General features: G+C 34.4%; 1 protein-coding gene across 2 annotated transcripts in view; it reads right to left on the reverse strand.

The window, feature by feature from the left end:
- Nucleotides 1-23,583, reverse strand: part of LOC140141296 (uncharacterized) — a 62,361-nt gene continuing 38,778 nt past the window's right edge. Inside the window, exons 2-6 of one of the 2 annotated variants that reach the window (XR_011857392.1) lie at nucleotides 15,805-15,906; nucleotides 7,047-7,106; nucleotides 5,172-5,237; nucleotides 2,070-3,661; nucleotides 1-1,934 (exon numbers count right to left, since the gene is read on the reverse strand). Coding sequence is in view for 1 of the 2 variants with exons in the window: in XM_072163122.1 (XP_072019223.1) it covers nucleotides 3,593-3,661; nucleotides 5,172-5,237; nucleotides 7,047-7,106; nucleotides 15,805-15,906 (297 nt within the window). In the remaining variant the exon portion in view is untranslated. Of the gene's footprint in view, nucleotides 3,662-5,171; nucleotides 5,238-7,046; nucleotides 7,107-15,804; nucleotides 15,907-23,583 lie in introns of both variants that reach the window. The other variant, XM_072163122.1, reaches the window with a different exon arrangement.

Here is a 23,583-nt window from a genome sequence, read left to right on the forward strand (position 1 = left end):
TCTGTTATTTCCAGATGCAACGTAGTATAGCGAGTTGCACATTTTATTTCAGTTTTTGATTTAATTACAAATTAATACATATGTGTACCAGTTTGTTTTGTACAAAATTTACTTATGCACCATAATGGGGAATTATTATTAATTTTTTAACTACATGTGAGCAACTCTTTTCAGACTCATCAGAAATTAAAGGTTCCATTCTCAGAAATGCCTCTGAGCAATTATTGTTAAAATTAAATTTAATCATTAGAAATTAATGGTTCTGCTCTTAGAAATGCCCCTATTTCAAATTTTAACAAAAATCTTCCAGGAGGGAGTGGGAAAATGTCTTGAATAGGCTTCTACCATGATTTACATTTTTAAATAGAATTCTCACTTACACATTTAAACCGCTGTGGTGTGCCTGGAATGTTCTGGAATGTATGGAAAGAGTAACTGGCTCTTAATTGCCATGTCATACTGCGTTGTGACATAACATGACCTAGAACTTGAAACCCTGGCTATTACCTTTGTAAGTCACTATGGTGTACTCTGTACTGGTATTCAATACTGATATAAAAGTTGTTTCAACTTCTTAATTCCCTTACCTAAACCAAATACTTCTAACATATCTTAGCATTAAGACATTCTGTGGTACAAATACTCAATGTTATTTGATTGTCACTGAGACGAATATATCTACAGATTGTCATCATTAATTATTGTTTACTGTTACAATCATACACTTTTCTCACAATATAATTTTTCACAGTACATTATTCTACATGTAGTTTAATATACACTATATATACATGTAATGGCTTTCATACATGTGTCATTTTGTTTTGACCATAATGCTGCTTCTTCTTGTAGACCTTTACTTCCCTGCACTTTATATTACCAATCAATCGATATCGGGACCCTGGCATAAAAGTCCTTCATGGACTAAAGCACAATACTGCACTAGGTTAGCACCTGACCCATGAAGTATGTAGTGTGCTAGCTTCACCTCTGTACATCATGTCCTCAAAGGGGATTATCTCTAGACTCTAGTATATAATTCTGTTAACCCTCTTACTTATACATCTTCTCTGATGCATCCTATAACTAAAAGGCTGACATTGGTACCACCATTCAAACATGAATATTTTGCTCTATAGGTGAGGTAATGTCACCCTTGTGGCAAAGAAATAATGCTGCCTCATGATTAAAGTGCTGGAACTGAAATTATAGCTGCCCTAAGTCAATATTGATAATGACCTATTCATTGATTGCCTTCTGATGTTGTCATCTTTTACTGAATACGAGATACAAATCAATGCATGTACAGTCAGTCTACTCTGAAGCACAAAGTACTGACGCGGACGCACACATTTTGCCTACTTTGAAGGCACGCATACCTGCAGCAGAGACGAGGCACTGCGCACTGTTTACGCGCTGCATATGCGCGCGTTGTCACTTTGTACTTCAGAGTGGACAAACTGTGCCCAATATGTTTAAATATTGAACTGGTTCTATGGTGCAGTATTTTGTCAAGGCAGCTATAATTGCAGATTGTATCATTTAATCCTCAAGCAAATGAACACTGGCAGAGTGGGCACTGATTAAAATGATGTCAAAATCAAGATGAATTTGTTTTCGCATAATCATGAAAATTAAATATCATTTAACGACTTTTGTGTGTGGTCATTTTGATGAATTAGACACACAGATTCTATTCTGACATTTACATTTTTTGAGCAAATCTTTTTTTTTCCAATTAACTTCTTGCCCATAATTATATCAGGTTTACTGGTTACCAGAAACTTGCCACTGCTAATATAACAGCCAGTATTTCCATAGACTTTATGTACACATAAAACACCTTTTTACAAAAGGCCCAACTAAAAAACACTTAAATTATTTCATAAAAATTGCACATGAGATGTTTTTCAAACAGATAAGTAAATAACTCACTAAGGCTGCAATCACATAGAAATATACGGTATTCACTATATGATATACACTCATTCGATCAGGATGAGTTCGCGGCCTGGTCGAATGAGCGTATATCATATAGCGAATACCGTATACTTCTATGTGATCGCAGCCTAAGACACTAACTAGTGCCTGTGCCCGTACTTAAAATGTCCGCTCTGTAACAACTGAGTGACAGTAACACCACAGACACTGATGAATACTTTATGTCTTGTAAGAAGTCTGCAATTTTAGCAGCTCTCAACTCATTTTGGTTTGATAGCATCATGTCAAATGAACCGGCAAGTCAAAACTAATTTCAATACAGCACATTTACAATTTGCCAACTAGCCACCCATATAAGTTACTGTATTTCTATAGATTTACGCTGTTGTTTATCACAGTGCTGGTGTAGCCCATCCCTGTGTTAGTAGCCGCATTCACATCAGATGTGTCTCTGACTTCATAGTCCTAGAGCTGCAGGTCCCTGTGCGAATGGTTGCGAGCTTTCGTCACTGAGATGTCTCTCTGACTTCATCACTCCTGTAGGTCCCTGTGTGAGTGGTTCAGCTTTCGTCAGATATGTCTCTGACTTCATCACTCCTGTAGGTCCCTGTGAGTGGTTCAGCTTTTGTCAGATGTGTGTCTGACTTCATCACTCCTGTAGGTCCCTGTGAGTGGTTCAGCTTTTGTCAGATGTGTCTCTGACTTCATCACTCCTGTAGGTCCCTGTGTGAGTGGTTCAGCTTTCGTCAGATGTGTCTCCGACTATCAGGACTGATGAAGTCAGAGATACATCTGACGAAAGCTCATCCACTTACATAGGGACCGGCTGCACCGGTACTGTGATAATGAATGGCGTACTCGTAGAAGTCTTATAACTTATTATGAATTCCTATCTACTTATTAGCTACCTATGACTAAATTATTAATAGTCTTTGATCATTATTTCACACTTTACACATATAAAAGGAGTCACAGTCATGTCTATGTACAAAAGAAAACATCGCACCACCCATATTCCACTTTGTGTAACAGAAGAAGAAGATGAAGCTTACTCGAGAACTCCAGCTTCAAATTGTACACAACAGTTATGCCTTTGAGGCTAGAAACCTAAGCTATCATTTTTCGGTAGATCAGATCAACATTGACATTTTCTTTGCAATGCATGTTAAATATTCTGTTGATGTTTAATTGGGTGGATAGTAATTTTGATGAGCAACTTTGTTTTACAGAACAGAGGTTGCCTAATATCAACAGTCTAAATGGAGTTGAAGTGCAATTTCAACAACATTTTTGATGTGATCACCTGTTGTGATTGGCTGTTGGTTATAATTACTAGATTTTGATAGCTTTGGACTCTAGCCTCAAATGTGAAGCTATCGGTGAGCACATTCAAAGCTAGACTTCTCGAGTAAGGTAAAGCTAGACCAGTATATAGTCCGACATTTTTCCGGACATTTTCTGTTGTCACAGATATCACATGTTCAGTTCACTACTGCAATTGTCAGATTTCGGCCGAGATTTTCCACTCAAGTGATTAGCTTAGTTTTGCCGCTGATGCACCAGTCGCAGAGAAAAAATGTCCCAAAGACGTCGGACTATAATTACGCTGGTCTTCAGACCCAAGGTATATTGATCTCAAGGTTGACATACATCACTTGCTGGCTAATTCCTTTATCTTCTCCTTCAGTTTTTTGTCGTTGGCACCTGAAAATACTTCAATCTGTAATGAAAAATTGAAGATGGGAAAGACCCGTTAAAAATCAAACAAACAACAACTACACATACCATAGAATTCCGTCTATATGTACAAGCATATGCCTCTAAACGAGGGTTTTTTTTTATGAAAGAGATGAGAGGCAGACGCTCCCACACTAACATTATTTGGAGTGTGAACAACTATATACTGATACAGGCACTGGTACAAACATGTGTTATTGTAAAAATAATCTATTGTCATGTTTTGGGGGAGGATATTTGCCTTTCGTCAAAAAAAAACCTCGTTTACAGGCATATATGCTTGTAGACGGAATTCTACGGTATACCACTACACCATTTTTCGTGTTGCCAGTTAAAAATCCAAAGCAATTAATAACTACCACTACACCATTTTCGGCCTTGGCAAGTCGGTGATATCACACAGCCATTTACCGTCTATCGGGTCACCTATAGGGTCCTCAAATTAAGACCTACTGATATCACGTAAGCTCAGCTGTACCTATATCAGTAGTGTCATGAGTATGTATGGCACACAGTAAGTGTAAAATCTAGGTTTAAATGTTATTGTACTTAGATTGTAGGTACAGCTAATATCAGTAAGCCTTTTAAAAATAGCTTTAAATTGAGGGCGCCCTAATGGTCGTAATAAATGGCCATGGTCAATATATTGAGGCAGCTGCTTTTCACCCCAAACTCAACACAAAAGTTGATAACCATGAGAGTTACCAAATCTTTCAGAGACCCCCTTTGCAATTTTTTTTCATCAAATTTACCTCCTAGTTTATGCAAAATCAAAGACAAAATTTGTCCAAAAACAACTTTTTTTTGTGGTTTGTAATAACTTGAATTTCAAACGCCCCTTTCCAATAACTAGAATTTCAAAAACCCCTTTTCAATGACACTTTTAAAATATTGACATAAAATTACTGTATTTTCCCGAATGCCCCTTTTATCCAAATTTCTCGAACAGTGCAAATTAAATACCCCTATTTTGCTTATTTCACAGTCAAATTTTGCGGCCAGTGCAAATTAAATACTCCATTTTTGCCAATTTTGCAGTCCTCTCTACTGGTAAAAAAAATACCCCTTTTCCGCACTATTTGGTCATTGTTACCAACTTTTGTGTTGAGTTGGGGGAGGCTTTGCACACACATCTATGCAGATCTTTTATTGTGTGTCTGTATGCCAGTGATTTGAGTAAAAGCTCTAAATTTGAAGCCCCTTCCAACGAGGGAAACTGTTAAAATCAACAGAAAGATGATAAAGAAAGGAAAAAAAAGGTCACTCCCAACAATCAAGTTAACAATTTTACTGTCAGCCTTTGGGTCAAGAGAAAGGAAGTGCTTAATCCAATCTCAACTGCCACTGAGGCTGGATATAGTGCTGTATTTTTCTGGAATGGGAGTAGAGATAAAGTATAGGGTACATAAAGATCGGTCCCTATATATTGATGCTAAAATTTAAATGTTTTATTGTTTTGTTATTTGGCCTCAAGTGTCTTAAATTTTACTAACCTTTTCACCTTTCCTGAAGAAAACAAATGTAGGCATGCAGTTGATTCCTTGTTCCTCAGCAATGTCCTACATTGGAAATTAAATAAAAACAATAAAAAATACATTGTATCAGTTGACAATGTTGAGTTTTACCATAGATTATCAAAGAAAAGGAGGAGCAGCTTTGATGTCAGAGGTCCTGTGTTCAAATCTCAGCAGGACCCCCCAAAAAATCAAAACCACTCTCTGTGGTTCATCTGGAAAAGGTAAGGGGTGATGATCCATAACAAAAGACCTTGTTATAGTCAGTCTCGATACACCAGATTGTTTGTTGGCTACACTGTCCTGTAAAAATGTCTAGACCAGCTACTTTCAGAGACCCCTTTTCACCAGTTCACTTGTGCATGGCTCTAATTTTGTGTGGATTATCTTCTAGTAATTTTCAGCGGATTTCTTCAAGCTTTCAGTGACTTTACGGGGTCATTTTGCCTCTTCTAGAATTGTGTTTATAAAAATCCTGACCGACCAGGAGTTTATTAGACACCAGGTATGTGGCAAGTTCGCCAGCCCAGTGGCATAGCCAGGACTTTTTCGTGGGGGGGGGGGGCGCAAATTTTGATGAAAATAGTCAAAAATAGACAAAAAAAATTACAAGGCATCCCACAGTGTATGGGGGGGCAAGACTTCTCACAGGGGCAGCTGCCCCCCTTGCCTATGCCACTGCATCAGCCACCAGAATAGGCTTGTTTTTGTTTTTTGTTGCCTATAGTGACCAGTATATTATTTTTCTTAACCTTTCAAGTAGCATTATGATTATTTTAATTATAATATTAAATGTGCAAAGTCATGCCATCATGCCTTGGGCCTGATATTCAAATTCATTATACAACCCTGATGGAAGATAATGACCTTAATCTGTCACACAGGGAGTGCGCATTTTAAATGTGATGATCTAAATGGGCGATGCCATTTAAAATTCACACTCCCTGTGTGGCAGATTCAGGTCAAGTCTTCCATAGGGGGGGGATTTTAACTGGAAAAGCACACAGTCATGTGTAATACAGGTCAGGTTCTCACTTTGTGATATTTACTTTTAAAACCTCTAATTGGAAAGGCACAGAAGCATTATGTTGCCATGGCAATAAGTGCTAAATAAAATTGGCTTTATTTAGCACAACCGTTTATATTGTTTATTTCTGGTACTTTATTTGTTTAAAACTAATTGCTTTATTCATTCATTTACATTTCATTTTTATTTGAAATATTTTCAAAATGATTCAGGTGTCATGAACTGAAAATTTCAAATTAGATTCCTCCCACTTAAAGGAGTATTTATATCATTTTTCATTAGATATCCACGAAAAAAACCTATTCCCAAAATTTCAGATGATTCCGATTTTATGCGTTCATGAGTTATGCATGATTATGTGTATTACACTGCTCCATAGACAATGCGTTGTAATTTCGTTCGGTGCACCAGAACGAAATTCAAATTTCACGATATCTTTGCTAAACGAATTTTTATCTGCAAGAAATATTTTGTACATAAACATTATGTAGCCAGAGGTTTCCAGTGATATAAAAATCTCAACTTTTTTGAGAAAAGTGGGGGATGAGGCTGTGGATCACGAAATGCCCTTTTAAGCAAATATCAATATGCATTAACAGGTGAACTAATACTTGTATAAAATTCTAGTGAATAAATAAATATAATCTAAAATCTCTTAAAAATTCAAATTAGTAAATTAACCCTTACATGCCAGGTACTATGCGGGGGTACTACAAAATACTACATGATATAATGCACTGCACATGCATGCATGTATTCTACATGATGTAATGATGCAATTGCCTCCCGGGAATCACCCCAAGTCTGCTATAATGGTACTCACTCACCTCAAACTCATCTACATCTACTTTAACAAATATGCAGTTAGGAAAGTCCGAGGCCATGTCCTGAAATGGAAAAAAAATATATAAAAGAGAAATATGTGGATGGTTATGGAATTAATATTAATGCGCTTGTATAACCCCATAGATGGCTCTTTATATATTAAACCTGTGGTTATGTCTTAAACTGGACATTGTTATTTTACATTATTGGCAAGTCACAATTAAGTGATAGTTTTGTATATGTACCAAATCACGTCAAACATATTTCCCAGTATCCCAGCCGGTCTCATACCTTCATATCTGCGCATGATTTGAAATGCAACAATCAAGTTTGGATCAATCAATACCAGTATTGGCAGTAGATAGCTACTTCATCAATACCAGTATCGAAGGTAGATAGCTACCGTACTTCATCTATACCAGTATCAGCAGTAGATAGCTACTTCATCAATACCAGTATCGAAGGTAGATAGCTACTTCATCTATACCAGTATCAGCAGTAGATAGCTACTTCATCAATACCAGTATCAGAAGTAGATAGCTACTTCATCAATACCAGTATGTACATGTATCAGCAGTATATAAGGGTGTCTACATTTAAACGTTTCATGTGTAACTGCCCGTTAAATGCACTATCAGTTTAGAAAAATCGCTAACCGTTTAAACACAGTTTAAACATCAGCAGTACAGTAGATAGCTACTTCATCAATACCAGTATCAGCAGTAGATATAGCTACTTCATCAATACCAGTAGGCCTATGTATCAGTAGTATATAGCTACTTCATCAATACCAGTATCAGCAGTAGATAGCTACTTCATCAATACCAGTATCAGAAGTAGATAGCTACTTCATCAATACCAGTATGTACATGTTTCAGCAGTATATAAGGGTGTCTACATTTAAACGTTTCATGTGTAACCGCCCGTTAAATGCACTATCAGTTTAGAAAAATCGCTAACCGTTTAAGGGCTGGGGTATGAACGTTTGGACAGTATTTATTGTGGGACATTAGAGCACATCAGACATATCGAATTGCATTCTGAATACGAATAATGTCCATCTGATATCAAATAATTTTGATTTTTTGAAATTCGCAATTTAATACACATTTTATGGCAAATCATTGAAAATTGATATTTTTGATATTTAACAGTACTCGAAGTAAACTTTATAAATCTGATGATTTATACTAAAAGTGTATGTAGGTGGGATGAAAAGCCGACGATCAATTGAAAATTTTGACCTTTTCAGTATTGAAGATATGGATTTTTTTCCCAAAACACCAAAAAAAAAATAGGTCTTTTGGGAAAAAATCCATATCTTCAATATGAAAGGTCAAAATTTTCAATTGACCGTCGGCTTTTCCTCCCAGCTACATACACTTTAAGAATATGTCATTAGATTTATATAATTTACTTCGAGGACTGTTACATAATTTATCAAAATTTGAAAATATCAAATTTTTATAATTTGTCATAAAATTTGTATTATATTGTGATTTTCAAAAATGAAAATTATTTGATATTAGAAAGACATGCTTCGTATTCAGAATGCAATTCGATAGGTCTGAGGTGCTCTCATGTCCCACAAAAAATACTGTCGAAACGCAATAAACGCTCATTCCAGATCCCTTAAACATAAAAGAAGAAAAAAATTGACTTTTTTTATTAAATTTTTTTTACGTTTACATGGTTAACCGACTGGATTGTGGTCCGTTTAAACGGTTAGACAAATAACCGTGAATTTACACCCCTAGCAACAATCTGAATCAAGTTTGGATCACCAGAAGTACCCCTGGGATTTCAGCCTCAATCTTGTGTTCAAATCGGTTACCGCATTTGTTTTAATAATTTACATTTGCTGACATGGATGCCCTCAATTGTTTTTCAAATTCCAACTGTTATACAATTGTAACATATCAATTTGTAAGCGCTCTTTAGCAAAGTCATAGTTCATTGAATTTACAACCGTGTTACAAAACAGGCGAAAATAGTAACTTTTTGCACAAGATTTGCATTCAAAGCCATAGTTCATTGAATTTACAACCGTATTACAAAACAGGCGAAAATAGTAAGTTTTTGCACAGGATTTGCAATTTAAAGAGAACCAGCCATTGCTAATTCTAATGAGGCTAATATATGGACAATATAAGTGTGCTCTTTCATTTAATGACATAAAATTTGAAAAATATTGGAAGGAACACTTGAGGTTTTGACTTTTAAAACCTACATTTTGGTCAAAAATTGTGCTGGAAAGGTCGTTTACTTGTTTTCAACAGATTTACCAAATTCGCCTCAAGTGCTATAAAAATAAACATTGAATTGTGTTATTTGTTGACCTAATGAGAAAAAGTGTTTTTAGGGGGAAGTGTTAGTTTTCGTTCAATATAAAAAAATTTCTGATGGATGAAGGGAACACTTGAGGTTTTGACAAAAACCAATCACAAAGGCCTATTTTCCAGCTAGAAGCTCACACAGCTCTTACGATGCTATGAACTCAACCGTGTAGTGTAATCAAAGACTGTGTAGAGACAATTCACTGCTTGGTTAAATGTGTGCGCAGGTGTATCGAGGTGGAAACTGTGCATAAATGGTTTTTTATACAAACCTTTCCATATGATGTTATTTTATGAACTACCCTGCAAAAATCGAAGCCTTTAAAGGTGCTGAATTGCTTGGGGGTACTCAAGTTTGGTTTTGGTAAGGGTGTTCCACTGAGAATTTTAAAGCGGACCCGTCAATATACCAATTTTTCAAGAAATTTTTAAATCAAAATATTAGTAGATCTTATTCCGGGGGGCACTCACATGTTAAGGTGGTACGGGTATGTGCGGCGGTCAAGGGTCCCTTTTTCAGGCTCTCCGGCAGTTCCTTAAACCCCACATTTGGATCTGCTCCAGTTCTTTGTGCCTCAAACTCTGACAATTGTAGCTCTTCAAGCTCAAATTTGGAAATAATTTAGAAATTTTCAGATCAACAGCCTATAATTTGACCCTAATTTCAGTTCTTTAAGAACCTATTTTGCCCGAAAATCAGTTCTTAGTTCCCTAAGTTCGGCGCTCCGTGCCGCACGCCCCTACCAAAATTTAAGTTGAGTGCCCCCCGATCTTATTATGGCTTTAATATCTCGCTGTCTTCAATATCATAATTGAGCCAATCAACAGACTGATATAGTCGCTGCAATGACATAGCAGTTTTTACCTCATTTGTTTGGCTAAAAATTAACTAAAAGGATCCATATCTGAGAGCTAAAATTAACACTCAAATGATTTGTTTATGGAAATGTTAATATTGCTCTGAGCACTTTCAACATAATGAACATCTCAAAGCATACTGTGAAAGTGGAAATTTTTGCGAGGTTTTTATTTTCGCAAATTTCGCGAGTGGACAAAAAAATCGCGAAAATAACCTTTTGCATTAGGTTTCTATTGTATCAATATCAAAACCGCGAAATTTAATTCTCGCGCAATTGACAAAATCTTCAAAATCGCGAAAATATTGACTTTTACAGTAGTGTCAGTGTTTGAATTATAGTTAGATATCAGAACCAGCTCACTTACTCCATGAGTGCAATATTGATGCATACTGTAAAACACTTAAATTTCACGGCAACTTAATTTGGCGAATTGGCAAGAGCTCATCTTTTTATGGCAATTTAAATTCACGAATTTGTATCCTCTTGCTATTGTAACACCATTATAAATGAACTATTTAGCGGCAATTTAAGGGGTATAATCCATGCGTCTAGTACGCAAACGTTTTTAACTGAAATTTCTGTGAAATCTTGTCCGCAAGAGTTCTTGCCGCCACGCAGCGCACACAAACTAAAAACTGCGTGGAGTGTGCGCCAGGCGCTGGTAAGAAGTTCAGCTTCGCGAGAGTACCGTGTTTTCATCGCCATTTACCAATGATTTTTGTAAAAGAAAGAAAGATAAGTTACAAAGAATAAAAGAAGGAAAGAAATAACTAAAGAAATAAATAAAGAAAAAAAATTCAGGAGTGAAAGAAAGAAAGAAGGAAAGAATGAAAGAAAGAAAGAAAGAAAGAAAGAAAAAAGAAAGAAAAAAAAGAAAGAAAACTAATAAAAGGAAGAAAGAAAGAAAATCGAAGGAATAAAAGGAAGATAAACAAAGAAAGACAGTGAAATAACAGAAAATTTAACAATAAAGGAAACTGAAAAAATTAATGTAATCAATCAAATAAATAACAACGACAGATCACAGAAAGAAGTGAGAAAGAATGAAAAGAAGAAAGGAAACGAAAACAAAACAAAGACAGAAGAAGGAAAGGTAAGAAAGAAGGAAGACAAAATTAAATAATGAGGGAAAAGAAAGATAAAATAATAACCAAGATAACAAAATATATAGACCTAGGCCTAATTAGACTAGGGCAAGCCCATTTCAGAAATCCAAAAATTTATTATTTCATGGAAAAGAAAATTATGATGTAATTAAATGGTATTAGTGTTACACATCTCTCATTTGGTTACCTATAAAGTGTAACTTCATAATGTAATGTAACACAATTTAACTCAATTTTGGTAAAGGTTGGGTAAGAGGAAATCAATAATACGTAAATAAATATATAAATAAAATTAGATCTATATTTTGTTTTGTTTAAACAGGCACAGTAGGCCTACGAAAAAATATATAAAAGGGGTGATATCAAACGGCCTTTTTTATTTGTCTTATTAACTAGTATTATATAACTTATTTATTATAAAGTAGTTTCTTATTTTACTGATTATTAATATAATGAAATTATTTCAATAATATTTTAAGGTAAAATTTTATAATTTGAAATATATATCACATGAAGTCAATTTAATTTTTTTATAAAATGTCTATTTTCACATCTGACTTACTTCGCGTGCAACTGACTTTATAACTTAATGATAAAACGAGAATGATAAGTAGATCGAACCAAGTTGTCCCAGCAAACACAACTTGAAAAAAACCGTTACAACGTTTTAAACATTTGGGTTTTGATTTAAGTAAATTAAATGTCGGATTATATAAAGGCTATGAAAACGTTTTAATACGTTTTGTATGAAAACACACTGCAATAATATTTCTAAAGTGTTTTCAAAGTGTTATTGTAAAAACATGTTTTGCAAATAGTTTGCCACATATTTTGTCAATACTAAAATAACATAATGTTATTTCAGTGTTAGAATGTTTGCAGTATAACGTTTTTGAGTGTTTTGAAAACGTTTTATACCCTTTATAACCCTTTAAATAACCCGACATTTAAACGTTTGCAACCTTTTCTAACCTTTGCGAATGATGTCGAAAATGTTTTGTGTTTGCTGGGTACATGCCTAAAATGAGATGATATTTGAGTAATATTAATATGAATTATCATTCTAAACATGATAAATAACGGGATCCGCTAATATTTAAGTTAATAATTAAAGGCCTATTCAGTGATAGCCTGCAAAAAATTAACATTGTTTATAAATTGCATAGAAGTGAAGGATAAGTCATTAAAGTTGTCATAGGTAGGCCTACAAGTATTTTTGCTATATGCAAAACAACGAGAAAAAACGGCAGTATTGACAAAGTTCAAATTAAATTCAATTTGAAATGACAGATTCATGTAAAATATCTCATTTTGTTTGCTGGCTTTGATTTTTGAAGAACCTAATATTGAGTGAAACTATATAACTTAATGGATACTTTGGAATCAAAAGGGTTAATAAAACCGAAGAAAATCACCCCACTGTCATATTGCAGGTGTTTGCGATATCACCTGCATACGCGGACAATTTATAAAAGCGCGTATGAGCTGCGACAAGTTTTCGCGAGTGACGCGCTATGATATCGCACTGGTATTTTGAACCAAAAAATATGCCATTTCTGCTCAAATTGTGAAAAAAGTAACTCGGTGACCCCCATTTTTATTAGCTTTAATGAAACATCCTATCAGTGCGCATATTATATCAAAAAATCGGCAAAATTGTTGGGGTAGTTTTTTTGTTATAATCGAAAATGTGTCTAAATTTTCCATTTTTCCATAGACGCCTGTACTAATTTTCCCCCAAAACAGCCTTTTTAAAATGGTTATTTCTCAAAAACGAACTCGGTGACCCCTCTTTTTTATTTTAGATATTCGAAGTATATCGATGAAAGTTAATTGGTACGAAGTTTAAGAAAAATTGTTGGACGGGATCTTGTATGGACTATACCCCTTAATTTAACGATTGAAGGCGCTAGCCAAATTATCAAAATTAAATTGCTAGCGAAATAAAGTTCTTTTATCATATATGGTCATTTTCACAGTAAAGGGTGTAACTTTTGATTTTTTGGGTCAAAATTTCAAACCACTTAAATATGTTTCTGTTTACTGAAATCATGCATAGAAGCAACTTAAATTCCAGTAAAATAATGTTTCAAGGCTTAAACCTTTTGATTTCTAATAAAAATTTGACATTTCCATAACATTTTGGTTAAAATCTAAGAAAAAATGTATTTTACATAACCTCAGAAAATTATGACATGAAAGCTGGAATACATGTGAAATCCCATTCCAAAGTAAGTCAACAGATATAAGTTAAATTTTATACCATGTTTTGCTATGTTTGTAATTGCAGTTTTGAAAATTTTTAACATCAAGTGTCATTTACAATGGAAATTTCCAAACCTTAAACATATTTTTTAAGTTTTAATTGGGTTCCTAAAATAATTTGAATGTCTAACTTCATGTACAAATACTACTTGATGAAAGGAACCGCCCAGCCAAGTTTCGCAGAAATTGGAGTTATTTTTTAGAATTGGCAATTCAAGCGATTTGTGTTTCGGAGGCTTCAGTTAACAACACAGGTGATCATAAAAGTAAAATAACCACTACAAGTTGACATAAAAAATTAAAAAATATCACAATTACCAATTTTCATGCTTTGCTTCTAAGTATTGAATTTCAGTTGTGACAAAAATTAAATTATCACAGCAAGTCATTTTTTTTGTTTCGGAGGCTTCATGTTAACAATTGTTAAACATTGCAGAAGTAGTTTTTTTTGAAAACATCAGTGTTGGGATCATCTATAAAGCTGTTATTTTCTTGTGTATATTGAATCAATGATTCTATGCGGCAGATATTGTAGATTTATCACATGTTAATTTTTTCACCCATTTGTTAAGTATGGTGTTTTTGCATGTGAAGCCTCCGAAACAGGCTTTTTTGGATATCAGTATATTTTTCAAACATTTCAAACCATAATGTCAATTTTTTTTTAAATTTATGACATTCTGCACATATCAAGTAATAATTACAATGCAGATATCAGTATGAAACACACCAATTTAGATATGCATAGATGATAATTAATCTTATTGTTGTTTGGAGGCTTCATTTGTTTTGGAGGCTTCAATTGTTAACGGAAAGTTTGTATTGGGTCCCATTTTCAAACGGTGATATATATCTCCACGATTTAAAAACATGTGACTTGAGGATCTACTTTGCTACATTTTGATAAATAGATTTGATGAGCTCTTTTATTTATATTTGCACAAGCTTGCTGAACAGTTTGTTTCGGAGGCTTCAAAAAAGTTAACGGAAAAACGGATCTTTGAAGTCAAGATTTTATAAAAATTTTAAAAGCTTGCAAATCGACTAATTTTTGTTACCCATTTCAAGTTAAGATAACAACTGTCATGAATCAAGAAGAAGGGAAGAAATACCCAAGAATGATGAACCCACGCAACACCCACAAAGTTTGTTAACAATTGTTAACGGAAAATGAAGCCTCGAAGCGACAAATATCGAAGTCCGGTTCTCAAAAATACAGGGCTGTTCACAATTAAATCTAATGTGGCAGTGTTTACTGAACATATGACTGTACTTTCAGGATAAGAAAAATTATCCATGAACTAACTGAAGAAAACACAGGGTTTTACAAAATGTTACTGTTTTTTATAGTTTTTCAAAATGGCAATATTAAGTACATTTAAGCCTGCTAAAACTGAACGCAGTAACTCCCACAGCTGATTATGCTACCCAAGGTAGCTGCTAAGTAGATGACTTATGTGGCCAAAAATCATGGAATTCTGTGGCTTTATTAGAACACTACGGATTAAAATGTTAAAAATCCAAAGTTACACTCTTTACCGTAAAAATGACCATATCTGTATTTTTGTGCATATTCAAAAAGCTATATTTTCAAACTGATTGCACGGCTAGGCCTGTTTCTTCATTTGAAATATTAATGGGATCATTGATTGTATTCTGAGGGGTCATATGTCATCAGGCTCAACTTTGCCCAAATGTGACATGTTCTGGTCCATGATCCTTCGAGAATGACCTCGGCTATGTGGGGGGGCGAATGACGCGAGACCTGAGTGACAACATATACACAGTTTTGTTGAGCCGGCCAGCAAAACACCTGTGGCTACCAGTCGCCAATAGTGCTTGGCACACGAGGGGTCTTGGGTTCGAATCCCAAACATAGCAAACAACTTCTTTGTCAGTTGTCTCTCTCTTTATTCCTTCTTTCTTTCCATTCCAGTCACCAAAAAGCACTTGGAGCATTAGGGTTAACCCCATGAGAACTACCTGCTGATTGGCCCAAAAGGAGTTTTCATTATCAATTGGACCAATCAGCAACATTGTTAGAATTTCACCACACAAACAAATTGGGGTGACTTTATTTGCAAAGCTCCATTCTGATTGGTGATTAAAGTGAAGATATCATGTAATTGACCAATCAGAGGCCATGTTAGATCGGCAGGTAGTGCTCAGGGGATTAATGAGCAATCATCTTACCTTAAATTTTGGTCCAATCATTTTACATGGTCCACACCACTCAGCAAAGAAGTCTACTATAATTAATTTATCACTGGTTTTAACCATGTTCCTATATTCTTCCTGTGGAAAAACGAAAACAAATTGAACAAATATTAAATGCTGTGAGGGCAAAAAAGTTGTATGTCATGGAATTATTCCTGCCACCTTGGTTTAGTCAAAAGGACAATCATATAATTACAATCATAACATACATTTTGAAATTATTTGCCTTGCCTAAAAAGTACAAACTTAGGGGCTGACATTTTCTTCGGAGGGGGGGGGGTCTCAAATATACTGCGGGGTCATATATTTTTGAAAAGAAAAATAGGGAGGGGGTCATAAAATTGTTGATGACCAAAATGTAGGGAGTCACAAGATGACAACAGATAGTGTGTTTATTTTATTCAAAAGACTGATTTCAATACAATTTTAGCCTGTTAAGGGGGGAGGGGGGTCATAAAATTTTGTTGCCGAAATAGGGGGGTCACAACTTTATTGATGCTGACTTTTTGTAAATTTGTGACACCACCCCCCTTCTGAAGAAAATGCCAGCCCCCTTAAGGGCTGGGGTATGAACGTTTGGACAGTATTTATTTTAGGACACTAGAGCACATCAGACATATCGAATTGCATTCTGAATACGAAGAATGTCATTCTGATATCAAATATTTTTGATTTTTTGAAATTCGCAATTTAATACACATTTTATGGCAAATCATTAAAAATCAATATTTTTGATATTTAACAGTACTTGGAGTAAACTTTATAAATCTGATGATTTATACTTAAAGTGTATGTAGGTGGGATGAAAAGCCGACGGTCAATTGAAAATTTTGACCTTTCGTATTGAAGATATGGATTTTTTTCCCCAAAACACCAAAAAAAATTAGGTCTTTTTGGGGAAAAAATCTATATCTTCAATATGAAAGGTCAAAATTTTCAATTGACCATCGGCTTTTCCTCCCTGCTACATACACTTTAAGAATATATCATTAGATTTATATAATTTACTTCGAGGACTGTTATATATCAAAAATTTGAAAAATATCAAATTTTTATAATTTGTCATAAAATTTGTATTACATTGTGATTTTCAAAAAATGAAAATTATTTGATATCAGAAAGACATGCTTCGTATTCAGAATGCAATTCGATAGGTCTGAGGTGATAAAAAAAAAAAAAAAAAATACTGTCGAAAAGCAATAAACGCTCATTTTAGATCCCTTAATATATACTCTCAAATTTGGAGGGGATGTACAGTGTATGCTGAAATATATCAAAGTCTGTTTGGTGGTCCTCAACTAGCAGATCTCTGAAAGTCCTTTTGAAAATATAAGTTGTGTAAACACATTTAAAAATGTGTTTACACAACTTATATTTTAAATTATTTGATCAATTATTTGCCTACTTTATCTGAAACTGAATATGCACTTATCTAGATTGGAAGAGGGACATAAGTGGCCCTTAATGTAAAAACACCGTACCTAATTAGTCAAGACCTAGCTGTGAATCACATCAGTGATCCAATTGCAAGAATTTGCCTGAAAAACCACCCAGGCCCATACACAGGATTTTTTTTGGGGGGGGGGTGCTGATTTTGAAAAAGTGGACTTTTTCCAAGAGGGGGGGGGCAATTTTGTAAAAAGTGGACTTTTCCTACAAAATTGGGACCTTTTTGGCCAAAAAGCGTAAAGACCCGATTTTTGACTTTCGCTTCACGCCATAAATTGTCATATTTTGGGACTTTTTGTATACTTTTGCACATTTTGGGGGTGCGACCGCACCCCCTGCATACGGGCCTGAAACCACCACATGCACAATGCCCGAAATGCACAATCTGCAAGGAAACTATCCCTGAATTTGAATCACTATTTCCGTGCAATATTGGAAAGTGAGAGTTTTCTGAATAAAATATTTTGTCTACCCGCTCTGCCATATTATCAACATTCACTAGGATCCACATAAATGCTCATCTAACAGGGCACATTTCTTTAACCCCAATACAGTAACACATTCATTGAATGACCTTTGGAAATTTGGGTACACAAACTCATACTCCGCAACTTGAGGTCAAATTTTGCTCTATGATTGTTTAATTGAGGTTATTGAACTATGGCATTGGGATGAGGCCATTGTGGTCCATAGTGATTATCATAAATAGGTCACTTTGATGACAACATCTCATGCCTGGCCATTATAGGATAAGCTATCGTTTCCGATTTCATATGAGCGATAATATTTCATGTGTAAGTAAAAACATGTACAAATACAATACTGTAAAAGCGTACCTTTATTCTGAATTTCAGATTTTGTCTACTCTTAAAGGCAAAGCTTTTGGGGGGGGATTCAGTACAAATGACCATACGTCAACAACATGCCGCAAACATGGGTAGCATTTTCACCGTTCTAGGTCAATTTTGATACAATGTATGGATGGGTCCTTTTTTCATAATTTTTCCCCCAGAACAAAGCCTAATTTTGCCTCACAATAGCCAATTTTTTGAAATATCCCTAAGGTGTGAAAACTAGGGCAATTTGTGTTTTTAAGTTAGCCCAAAATTTGGAATTTTGGTATATAGATCATTAGATGGATCTAAATTTCTACCGTAAATGGATCCACTTTCAAATTCTCAGTAGCACACCCCTATCAACACCAAACTAGAGAAACACCCCCTCCCCGACTTTAAATAGCAAAGTTAAGGACAAAACAAACAACAATTTCATTATTGAAACATTTTTCATTCATCTGCATCTGTCTGAAATATTTTTTTTCCTTCATTTGAACCAGTGTAGTGAATTAATTCATTCCAGCAAAATGAACATTCAATAGCAATCAATATATCTGTCTGGAACTCCCAATGTCACTTAAATTTGAATTTAGAGCAAGCCCATTTACATGTAGATGATTAATTTATGACATATTGCAAAATGTGGAAAAGCTTTGATGGCGATGTCATAGTATTATACCGTCACCTAGATTACATGTAAGGAGAGTGAGCATATAAAGGGTGGTGCGTTCAAACATGGCCTACCTCCCATTATGTTCAGTTATACTCTGGCATTATACGTGAAGGCAGCAGACTAGGGGCAATTACTTTGTCGATAGACAAGGTGTCAGCCTCCACAGTGCAAGTTGATTCATGAAAATTGGTTAAGTTTTTCAGATTTTACAGCGATTTTAGTGAATTGTGATACAGGAAGTAAATACTGCGTGTTGTAGGGATTTAAAGGGAAAGGCTTTTATGTAAACAATGGCCGGCAAAAAAGGTATAAACAAGCTGAGCGTAATCGGGTCAATGAGTTACGTATGAAAGGCTACAGTATTACTGAAGTGGCTAATAGCTAAAGATTGCTCAACATCGTGGTTAATAAAGAACAATTGGGCGAAGCGACATTGGCCAACTTTTACGAATAAAAAACGCAAGAAAAAAATTAAGATTTTTAACATGACAGCTTCCACAGTGCAAGACATGCAGCTCAGTCAATTTACCTGGTATAGCAGAGCAAAATGCTCGCCCATTTTGGACAACCTGCTACACAAATTTAAGTTTGTATAGCAATAATTTACAATATAAACATACCTTACTGTATATCCTCAAATAGTCTCCCCCCCCCTAAAATTAAATGCCCCCACCATTTTTTCCACCAAGATGTTTCAGAAATGATATCTTGTGTAGCACGCTTACCAAGGTGCACATATGATGACAAAAGTCTGAAAGTAAACCCGGAAGTGAACCGGAAGTCATCGTTCCTAAGTTCATAGTTTGTCATTTCAGTGCGAGTTTTAAGTTTACCTAATATTTTTAATGGGAATTATTGTCCTACAAATGACCTCTAATAAACACGCCCCTTTTGGAAAATGCAACGCCCCCGGGGGTGACTATTCGAGGATATACATTATATGCTAATATCTTAAGAACATCTGAATCGCCTAAATAATGTTTTCACTCAAATTTGATACACAAATTTTTCAAAGTAAATCGAACACTCGACATGACCTTAATCTCAAGTTCCACACAGGGAGTGTGAATTTCAAATGGATTGCACAAATGGTGATTCCATTTGAAATCTACACTCTGTAAGGGAGATATGAAGGTTGTGTCTTCCATAGGGGGTGTATGGATTTCATATGGAAAGGCCAAAATGAGCTCTATATCCCAGCAAACACAAAACGTTTTCGACATCATTCGCAAAAGGTTATAAAAGGTTGTCAGAAAACGTTTAAATGTCAGGTTATATAAAGGGTATATTAAGGGTATAAAACGTTTTCATAACATTAAAAATCATTTTTTGATAATCTACTGCTCAGCAAACAAAAAATGTTTTAGAGAAAACATTTAAATATCGCGTAATATAAAGGGTATAAAACGTTTCTAAAAAAAAATTCGTTAAAAACATTCCTAAAACATTTTTGAAAACTTGATACAAAACATTCTTTAGAAACAGAATGTTATTTTGGGGTTGAAAAAATATTTTGCGAAAAATGTTTGCCCCAAATATTTGCAATAACGTTTTAATAACGTTTTCATGACCTTTATATAACCGGACATTTAAATGTTATTAACATGTTTTGAAAAAAACATTTTAAGAACATTTCTGTGTTTGCTGATTTGCTTATATAAGTGTTGATAAAATATTTGGCAAAAAATGTTTGCAAAAATAGGTTACAATAACATTTTGAACAAATTTTAAAATATTGTTGTAGAGTGTATTCATACAAAACGTTTTAAAACGTTTTCATGACCTTTATATAACCCGACATTTTAATGTTATTAAAACGCTTTTATGTAAACCAAAAGCCAAAATGTAACTTATTACAAACGTTTTTAAAACGTTTTTGTGTTTGCTGGGATATTGTTTCACATATCCGACAAAAAGGTTCACATTTTGTGACACTTCTTATGTCACTTTTTTTTTTGCTTAAAAAATTCTTGTTGATTATATACAATATAATGAAGCCCAACATTTTTTTTGCTTAAAAAATTCTTGTTGACTCTATACAATAGCTATATTGAATCCCAAAAATAATATTAAGAAAAATCATTTCAATAACATATTTCAGCTGTTCATACATTTGTATGGGGTTCAGGAAGGGGGCAGAAGTAATTGCCACTCGTGTATAATAATAAGGGCATATTTGGAAAATGGAAATAAAACATTTATTTACAATTATTGTGTTCACTTTCAGATCTCTGCTAAAAATAGTACAATTGTAATAAAATATTTACAATTATAAAGTGTATTTCACTTTCAGAGCTCTGCTAAAAATAGTCAAATTGTAATCAAATTGATTTCCCTGTGAGTGATATGTACACATACTTAATAACCGCAAAAGCTATTTTATTAATGAGCGTTTTAATAACCACCAGACCCATTCAAGTAAGCTTGGAAACGAGCAATTATTATGGCAACCCATTAACACAATCAAGTAAGAGTGTAATGTTGTATCTAGCAGAATATTTTTGCTACCTTTTTCATTTTTACGCTTTTTTTCACAAACAAAAATTTAAAAGCCTGTGAACATATTTGTGTCCATATGCTTTATCAGTTTAGGCATAGCTGCTTTTAAAAACTGCAAACAGTTTTGAACAGTTCAAATGGCAAAAAACTTCAAAATTAAAATCAATTAAGAATAATTTTAAATAAAATTAATATAATTCCCCATCAAATGTTATTGTTATCTCATTCAATGCCAGCATTACAAAAAAAATGTAAAAAAAAAAACATTTAAAAAATATTGTCAACTGTTCCCAAATTGATTAGGTAGGCCCTATCTTTCTGCTAAAATATTGTATTAATTTCGCTTTTTGTTATTGCTATTTTTTATAGCGCTTAAAGCTTTTGTTCTCTAGAGATCAATGTATATGCGTTTAACCTTGCTGTATACATCGAGGGTTCAGAACCAGGAAGCCTTAACTCACAAAGGTTTCACAAAGATTTCCTTGTGAGTGAAGGCTTTCTGGTTAAGGTTCTCTCAATCCTTAAAACATAATGTATTAAAGTATACCGCTTTATATCCCGCTTTTCAGTGTCAGTGTCTGTTCTGTCAGTGCAATGCACAATCTGAGCAAGCATTAATGGTAGATGTCAACTGAACCAGTGTCACCTTGACTGTCATTTCGCTTGATTGGATCACCATGGCAACAAAATCCAATATGGATGCAGGCAGGGTAGACTTGCTATAATTGCATAGCAATTGATCTATCATTACTCAAGCAGCATCCTGTAATAATGTAGATGCATTAAAATTTAAAATCAGTGATTTAGTACAGGTGATATCCGCTTAAAATCAAATGCATTGCAAAAATTTATCAGTTTATTATTCCTGAAGATTCTTTAAAATCAGAAGGAACAACATTGCCTCTGAATTTTTTTAAAGCCATAATTTAAAAAAAACCATACAATTTTGGTCAAATTTTAATTTTGTGAAATTCTTTGCCAAATATTTATGAAATAGTAATGTGCAACTGTCAGGAAGGTTTCTGGTTATTTTCAAAGCCAAAATAATAGGGTAAAAATGAAAAACCTCACTTATTATCTTGGCCCCATAAAAACTGTGGGTATTTTATCGAGAAAAAAAAGACATTGATTAAATTTTAAAATTACTCGCTTGTCCTCCAAAAACAACAAACACATCAAACCAATTCTAATTACATGTAAGCATGATTAAGCATACAAGGCATTACAACAAGCAAATACCAAAAAATCAGGTTTGAAAAAAATTATCCAAATTCATTAAAAAAATATTGTAAAGTTGTGCATAATGCAAAGTAAAGAAATAAGAATTAAAACAAATTTCTCTATGGATTTAGACTCTTTCACAATCTTCATTCATTCAATATGTAATTGGTTGATTAAAAGCTAATGTGGCAACAAATTTGGTTCCGTCTTTCAACCTGAATACATCATTTATATTTTTGTAAATATGGTACCAGTAATGAATTTTAAAATACCAATGAAATTGACAAATAAATTGCTTCATTAAAACTATCATAATATTCATTATTGCCCTTTAATACAGTGAGTTGAGTGCTGTTAAATGATTCAGGGTTGCCATAATATTCAGACAAAAAGGAGGCTGTGGGTAGTGCTCAAGAAGCCCAATTGCTAGTCTAAGGCACCCAAAAGCCTCAAATTTGGGTACTATCAAAGATCCTTTAAAAAAAAAATTATTTAAAAATAGGATCTTAATCAGCTCATAATAGGAAAGAATTATTCTGTTTTTGTGACTGCACCACTTAAGCCTGCGTAAATTCACAAAGGCGTGCATCAGTCATGTGGGAGGAGCGCCAAGCTGTTTGTAGGCCTACCGGTATGCTATGTTTGGGGCACTCAACTTCAGTTTTTAACCTGCCTGCCAAAAATCACTCCCCTCCCTCAGGGTCAGAAATTCGGCGAGAATCCGAGAATCCATTCTCGCAAAGATTCTTGTCAACAAAATTGCAAGAATCTAAATGGATTCTCGTAAATATTTCAATTTATCTTACAAAGTTAAATGGCGAGAATCCATGGATACTTGCAAAATTCCACTGTGAGAAGCCAGAAGGAGTCTCGCGCTTGGTTGCGGATTTCTGACCCTGCTCCCTCAGCCCTCACTAAATTTCTTGCCCCCCCCCCTCTCTCGGCCTGCCAAGAAGTCTTTGCCCCCACTAGATATATGTTTAAGCATTTTTGTACTGTTTTCCTATTATTAAGCCTTTTTAGAGTGTTTTATTTAGCACCCCATTAATGTGTGTAAAAATTGCTTCTTCCCTCTCG

The sequence above is a fragment of the Amphiura filiformis genome, chromosome 19, assembly GCF_039555335.1.
Source record: "Amphiura filiformis chromosome 19, Afil_fr2py, whole genome shotgun sequence".
Classification (NCBI taxonomy): Eukaryota; Metazoa; Echinodermata; class Ophiuroidea; order Amphilepidida; family Amphiuridae; genus Amphiura; species Amphiura filiformis.